We start from the raw sequence: 6602 nt of genomic DNA, 5'->3' as shown, positions 1-6602 counted from the left end.
TGGATTGGACCGAGATCGTGGCCACCTTGCTCGCGCACAATGCACGCACGGATGCGGCGACGACGTCCAACACGACGCCGCTCTGCGTCGCCGCGAAGAACGGGTCGCGCTCGAGCGTGCGGCAGCTCATTCGGCACCGGTCGCGGCGCCCGAGCTTTGTGCACGCGCACATCAAGCCGACGCCCGAGTGGGTCCTCGCGCTCTGTCTGGCATGCGAGCGCAGCCACCACGAGATCGTGCTCGACCTCCTCAACCTCGGGTTGGACCCGAACGTGCTCATGGACAATGGCGTCACGCCGCTGTATCTGGCGTGCCAGATGGGGCACCACACGATCGTGGAGACGCTCTTGGCGCGCGGCGCCGACCCGAATTTTACGCGCGCGGGCGGCGTGAGCTGCTTGTACATTGCGAGCCAAGAAGGCAAGCTGGACGTCGTCGGCTGCTTGACCAAGTACCACGTCGACGTCACGGCGACCATGGACGACAAGAGCGCAGCGTTGCACATCGCCGCGCGCATGGGCCACCGCGACATTGCGCTGCACCTGCTCATGCACGGCGCCGATCCGAACGGCCAGACGCGATCCGGCCTCACGCCGCTTTTGATTGCGTGCGAAGAAGGCCACGTCGCGCTTGTCGCCTATCTGCTCTCGCTGCCGATCGTGCAGCTGGATCGGCCGACGCACAACGGCACGACGCCGCTCTTCATTGCGTGCCAGCGCGGCTTCCGCGACATTGTCGCGCTACTCTTGGCCGCGGGCGCAAACGTCAACGTGGCCAAAGCCAACGGCACGAGCCCGATCGACGCCGCGAGCATGCTCGGCCACCGCGACGTCGTCACGCTGCTGCTGCGACACGGCGCGCGTGTCGGCGGCCTTGCACTGCACTTTGCCGAGCGCCGGAAGGACACGACTCTGCTTGCGCTACTGCTGCACCAGCACCAAGCCCAGTGGTATGCACCGCACGTCACAGCCATGGTCGACTATGTTCAATAACCTATTAATCGAATCGAATCCAAAGCTAGTATCAATCGATCAAGTCAACCCTCGAGTCCGTGTCGTGGACGTTCCAGCCGTGTGGGACGGCGCGGTCCGCAAAGGCGCCTCGATCGTCACCTGGCGCTTGGTGCGGGGATGCAGAAACTGAACGCGCATGGCATGGAGCCACATGCGAGTGCTCGTCGCGCCGCCGTAGCGACGGTCGCCGACGATCGGGGCACCGAGTACCTCGGCACAGTGGCGGCGCAGCTGGTGCTTGCGTCCGGTCGACGGCTGCAGCTCGAGCAACGCGGTGCGTCCAAAGCGCTTCCGCAGCCGGTAGGTTGTGCGCGCTGGCTTGGATTCCAACGGGTGGTCAATGACCCCGTCGGCGGCCAAGTCGCCGACGACCGGCCACGTGACGTGTGCGAGATACGTCTTGCACACCTGCGCGTTGCGTGAGTTTCTCGCTATGGGCCGCAGCCAACGCACCTGCTCGGTGCGAAACATCTCTGCAAGCTCGGCGGCCGCCAGCCGCGTCTTGGCCAGCAGCAAGACGCCCGACGTGCCTAGACTCATCGTATGGCGTAAGGCTGTAGACCGCCATGGCGAGTACCTTTATCGAGACGATGGACGAGCTTGCACTGTGGGTAGCGCGAAGCGACCGAGTCGAGGGTCTTGGAACCGAGCTGCGTCGCGAGCTGCGTGGGCTTGAAGACAGCGATCAGGACATCGTCCTCGTACAGAACGGGCAGAGGTGGAAGCGACGACGTCGGCGCTGGCGCTGGCACGACATCCGCGGTCAGCTCGGCGTAGAGGTGCTCTTGGATGCCAATGCGCCACTTGGCGTCGGCCATGAGCGTGTAGCTTGCGTTGGCCTTGTGCTTGGTGTTGTCGAGCACGTCGACGAGGACAATGCGCTTCTAGAAGGCGTCGTCAGCAGCATGTCGAGAGGAAGACGAGCACACCTCTCGGAGATGGCGCTGGAAGAAGCTCTGCGGTCGCTTGAAGTGGACCTTGAGCCACCGGTCCAAGCGCATCTTGGCATCGTCCTTTCCGATGGCGAGGAGCTTCATGCTCAAATGGAGACTGGATCCACACTAGCAACACTCAACTTTGACCGTCCAGTGCTTGGCCATAGGAGAATGCACGGTTGCATGCGATGCGACTCTGCTGTACACCATCAAAAGGACTGCTGCTGTGCGAATAAAGTAGGCTTTGCGCGAATGCGCGTTTGGTCTGCCCTTGCTCGGGCTGCACGGGCGGTGAAATGTGCGTGATATTAGCCTACGCGATGGTCACGGCGGGATTTTTGACCAATCGAATGCTGCCCAGGAGCACGGTCCAATCAGAGTCCGGCGAGACCGTCCTGTTCAAATTCAAAACCCTCGCCTGTCGACGTCCAGCACGATGAGCCAACCCGCGTCGACGTACTCGTTCCCGGTGCTCAAGATGTCGGACCTCTTCCTGCACCTCAAGGGCATGAACATCACGTTCGTCGAGGACGACATCCGCAACTGCGAGCCGAGCGCAGTACGTGGCGACGGCCATGCATGTGCCTCAAGCGACGTAGGTGCGTCGGGTCATCGAAGACTTCATCCTTGTCATCATGGGCATCGGCAAGGACGAGCTGTGCCAACCTGCGCTTTCGGGCCTCAGCGCGCTCGAGTACCCGCAGCTCCACGAAGACTCGATCCCAGAGATCGCATACTACCGGACGGCCTGCCGGCTCACGCTCGCCGCCGGCGTCAACGACTTTGGCTGGGCCGACGTACAGAAGCCGACTCTCAAGCGCGTCCGGCGTATCCTCAGCGCGCTCATCAACTTTACGCGCTTCAAGGAGGAGCGCACGACGTTCCTCGCCCAGTACGAAAAGAAGACGGTAGATGCATCCCTGTGCCTGACCGACAAGGATGAAGCGAGCGGTATGTAGGACGACGAATTGCGCTTGCGGCAGGAAGCTGAAGACGAGAATGCAGCCTTGCGGCGCCAGCTCGACGAGCTCCGGTAGCGTCTGTCCTCTCCCACACACCGCCACAATCTGCGTAGGGCTCGCCAAGCGAACGAAGCGCCAGCGCTGCAGCAGGTCATGGAGGAGTGCGTCGTCCTCGAGGGCGAAATCAACGTGCTCAACAAGCGCCAGGCCGTGCTCCGCCATGAAAATGCTGGCATGAAGAACCAAAGCAACCAGCTCCGCGACGACTACGTACACTCAACTCTCTCCCAGACCATGTGATGGATTGGAGTAGGCGTCGGTGCAATTCGCAGTCCTCGAGGCCAACAAGACCACTGAGCGCCTCCAGAGCAAGATTGTGAGCTCGCCTGCGCGGTTCAAGTCGGTACGTCTGATCTTCTAGCCGCTGCAAACATGCAACGTCTATGATGACACAGGAAATTTCCGATATTGCGGTGCAAGTCGATGCATCCAAGGAAGAACTGGACCTTTTGGATCGACGCACGACCGAACTTCAAATGACTCATGACGTGTTTGCCCGGGCCGACAAGGTAGACTGTGCGCACGCAGCAGATGCATCTCAGCAACGACGTGGTCGCTCGTAGGAAACCAACAAGGCCATTGAGCTCATGCAAGAAACCGAAGTGGACACGGCCCGCTGCAAGGCTGAGAAGGACAACGTCAAGGCACAGCATCAGCTCATTGAGGAAAGCTACAATAAGGCCAAGCACGCGGTCGCCCACCACGCGGTTTCCATCGACGCCCTTGGAGCGTCCGTCTCATCTCTTCCTAGCGCCTCCAAAAGCTGTTGCAGCAGCGCAAGGAGCAGCTCGAACAGTACAAACTGCAAGGGTCCAAGAAGATGCAGGCAGCGGAGCATGTACCTTCCACCTCAAGTATCATCCGGTTGTGACGGCCACTTGCGTAGGCTCTCGAGTCGGCCTTGAACGACTTGGGCCAGCGTCAGGAGAAGACGCGCGGTATTGAAGTGGCGATCAGCACCAAGCAGCAGTCGGCGCAGGAGCTGCAGCGCAAGGTACCCACCCCTCGTCATTCCTCCGATACCAGTTTTGCTCTCGCGTAGATGCAGCAAGAGCAAAAGGAGTACGAGCACAGGCTGCGAGAAATGGAGGAGGTGAGTCGCCTCGTGTTCGACACATCGCGCGACAACACACCTTTTGGATAGACGTTTATCCAGATGGAGATGCAGGTCAAGGCGTACAACCGGAGCTTGCTGCAGGTCATGGCCGAGCCGGCACCGTAATCACTATGTTGCTAGACTATCTAAAGTGGACATGTTGTACATATCTCTCGCCAACTGCTGCTTGGACGCCACCGCTCGAGCTCTTTAACTCCGATCCCCAAGCGATCGCATGGTTGCTCGGCGGCATCGCCAATGATGCACTACAGTTACTGATGAGCAAAGAGAGGCGACATATATGTGCTTCGAGACTAGGGCTCTCTACGGTTCGGCTCGGTTCGGTTCGGCTTAGAGCCGGCTTAAAAAATGGAGCCAGAACTGCCATAACCGGGCCGAGCCGAGCCGAGCCGTCGGCTCCACGGTTCGAGCCGGACCGTCCCAGAAGGACCCTACGGTATTCGAGACTGCCAAGTCGGTAGAACCGGAAACGATGGGACGCGCATCGATCTGGGGATCGCAAGCGACGTAAAGTGGTGCGCTGGTACCGATAGTACGACTAAACGTTTCCACGAGGAAAAGATAGACCCCCTTAGAAGAAGCAAACCATCGAATTGACGAGCCAAGGGAATGTTCCCTTGGCAATCTGCTTGGCCATCGTGTTGGCGTGGGGCAATATGAATGCAAACAACAATAATGGGATGGCAACGTCGTCTTGGGTAATTCTGGGTTCCGTCGAGTATACTGAGTTCAAGTGATAACAACGCCAGCCGCTGCGCATAAAAGTGCCGAGTGGCCGCAAAGGGCAACAGAGACGACTTGTACATACCACATGTCACCGCTCATTGCCTGGAGGGAAGGGTATATAATACGAGTAAAGGGTATATTATTATATACCCTTGCTGGAAGCTTTTGGGGCTTTGCGTTGGCGCCAAGATGGTCGTAGGATGGTGGGTACATCGGCACTGGCGACGCCACTGGTCACTTTGTTTTCCGAAAACAAATAACGTCACCCAATGCTCTTTAACGTATCGGATTGAAGAGTAAAACGCGAAGGACTGGCGGATCCCGCCGCAGATCATTTTTGGATTTGTTGCAGCATGCACAGCCGCTTCGGTCTTCGCCTTGCCTCGTCGCTCGTCCGCGCCAACGGTTCGCCCTGCGTGCTCTCCATGTAGGCGAGGCTCATGACGAACGTGACTAGGTCCGCTTGGCACGACTGCGCAGAAGCGCTCGGTTGCCTTCTCGCATGGCACCAAGGGTCTCCAGGAACTCCTCCACCGCAACAAGGAGTGGGCGAGCAATGTCAAGAAGGAAGACCCGACGTACTTCTCCAAGCTCGCAGACACGCAGACGCCCGAAGTGCTCTGGATCGGTACGCTTCGCCACGCATCGCGCTCGATGCTCAGGCGTGGTGCGTAGGCTGCTCCGACTCGCGCGTGCCGGCCAACCAGATTCTGGACCTTCCGCCGGGCGAGGTGTTTGTGCATCGCAACATTGCCAACCAGTTTCGTACGTCCTTGCGTGTGGACGCGGCTCGCTCACGCAGTGAATCGTTGTAGTGAGCACCGACTTGAACGCGCTCTCGGTGCTCGAGTACGCTGTGAACGTGCTCAAGGTCAAGCACGTCATCGTCTGTACGTCGCCTTTGTCCTTCTTCCGTCGAAATGGATTCAATGCTGCCATTAGGCGGTCACTACGGCTGCGGCGGTGTCAACGCAGCCTTGTCTCAACAGGAGTTTGGGCTCGTCGACAACTGGCTTCGCAGCATCAAGGACATTTACAGCGATAACACGGCGGTCTTTGAGCGTACGGGATGCACCAACGTGGCCGCAGCTGCATCGTTCTTTTGTAGGCCTCTCGGACGACAAGAAGAAGTCCGACTTGCTCACGGAACTCAACGTGGCCAAGTCCGTCTACAACGTCTGCCACACGCGCATCGTTCAGAACGCCTGGCAGCGCAACCAGGAGCTCCAAGTGCACGGCTGGTGCTACCGGTACGCCTGCGAGGCCAGCTCGTCCCAGCGAATGACGCATGTGTTGCTACGTAGACTCAAGGACGGTATCATTCGCGACCTGAAGATTTGCATCTCGGGCGAGGAGCAGGTCGAGGCAATCTACCGCAAGATGATGGAGAAGACGACGCCCGAGCTTTAAGCTCGTCGGGTCGTCCCGCATGCGTCAACTTTGTATAAGACCTGTAACGCGAGGCCAGTTGATGCGCTGTACTGCCAACAAGGTTACGCAGAGCTGCGTCTACACGCCGAGTCGATGCAATGAAGGCAGCTACTGTGTCGTATGCATCTTGCGTGGCACCTTGCGCGTGGCGCCACGGAGCTGTGCCACGGATGTCATGGCCAAGCTCCGTGGCCAGCTGCTGTCGTTCACGCCGGATTCTGCGTACCGCTATCTGATCGGCGGAACGCTGGACAGGCGGACTCCTGCGCTGCGTCTACTTCCGCCCATGACCATCATTGCCTTCGCTCGGCTATTGCTGCAGCGTCGACGAGGCGGAAGTCTCTGTTGCATGCTATGC

At 59.3% G+C, this 6602-nt stretch overlaps 4 protein-coding genes across 4 annotated transcripts in view; 3 read left to right on the top strand and 1 right to left on the bottom strand.

The window, feature by feature from the left end:
* SPRG_18793 (hypothetical protein) overlaps nucleotides 1-992 on the top strand; it is a gene marked incomplete at both ends in the record, with an annotated part of 5780 nt that extends 4788 nt beyond the window's left edge. The window contains one exon of the mRNA XM_012338625.1: nucleotides 15-992. Coding sequence (XP_012194015.1) covers nucleotides 15-992 — 978 coding nt within the window. The remainder of the gene's footprint in view (nucleotides 1-14) is intronic.
* Nucleotides 993-1031: 39 nt separating this feature from the next.
* SPRG_00351 (hypothetical protein) lies at nucleotides 1032-2064 on the bottom strand (the record flags this gene model as incomplete). The annotated part of the gene is made up of 4 exons (XM_012338451.1): nucleotides 1943-2064; nucleotides 1591-1897; nucleotides 1467-1543; nucleotides 1032-1421 (listed from the first exon to the last, which is right to left on the bottom strand). The coding sequence occupies exons 1-4, from the start codon at nucleotides 2048-2050 to the stop codon at nucleotides 1032-1034; spliced, it is 882 nt and encodes a 293-aa protein (XP_012193841.1). The 5' UTR covers nucleotides 2051-2064.
* A 297-nt stretch (nucleotides 2065-2361) lies between these two features.
* On the top strand, nucleotides 2362-4244 carry SPRG_00350 (hypothetical protein). The gene is made up of 11 exons (XM_012338450.1): nucleotides 2362-2507; nucleotides 2548-2856; nucleotides 2908-2981; nucleotides 3024-3180; nucleotides 3224-3313; nucleotides 3366-3479; nucleotides 3534-3677; nucleotides 3722-3808; nucleotides 3857-3964; nucleotides 4013-4063; nucleotides 4115-4244. Exons 1-11 carry the CDS (start codon nucleotides 2385-2387, stop codon nucleotides 4190-4192), a joined length of 1335 nt encoding a protein of 444 aa, XP_012193840.1. The 5' UTR covers nucleotides 2362-2384; the 3' UTR covers nucleotides 4193-4244.
* A 908-nt stretch (nucleotides 4245-5152) lies between these two features.
* On the top strand, nucleotides 5153-6379 carry SPRG_00349 (hypothetical protein). The gene is made up of 7 exons (XM_012338449.1): nucleotides 5153-5218; nucleotides 5271-5441; nucleotides 5489-5578; nucleotides 5629-5703; nucleotides 5756-5875; nucleotides 5922-6063; nucleotides 6118-6379. The coding sequence occupies exons 1-7, from the start codon at nucleotides 5167-5169 to the stop codon at nucleotides 6221-6223; spliced, it is 756 nt and encodes a 251-aa protein (XP_012193839.1). The 5' UTR covers nucleotides 5153-5166; the 3' UTR covers nucleotides 6224-6379.
* The last annotated feature ends 223 nt before the right edge of the window (nucleotides 6380-6602 follow it).

This window comes from Saprolegnia parasitica (assembly GCF_000151545.1).
Source record: "Saprolegnia parasitica CBS 223.65 unplaced genomic scaffold supercont2.1, whole genome shotgun sequence".
Lineage (NCBI taxonomy): Eukaryota > Oomycota > Saprolegniomycetes > Saprolegniales > Saprolegniaceae > Saprolegnia > Saprolegnia parasitica.
The sequence above is the reverse complement of the archived record's forward strand: the minus strand, read 5'-3'. Positions and strand labels throughout refer to the sequence as shown.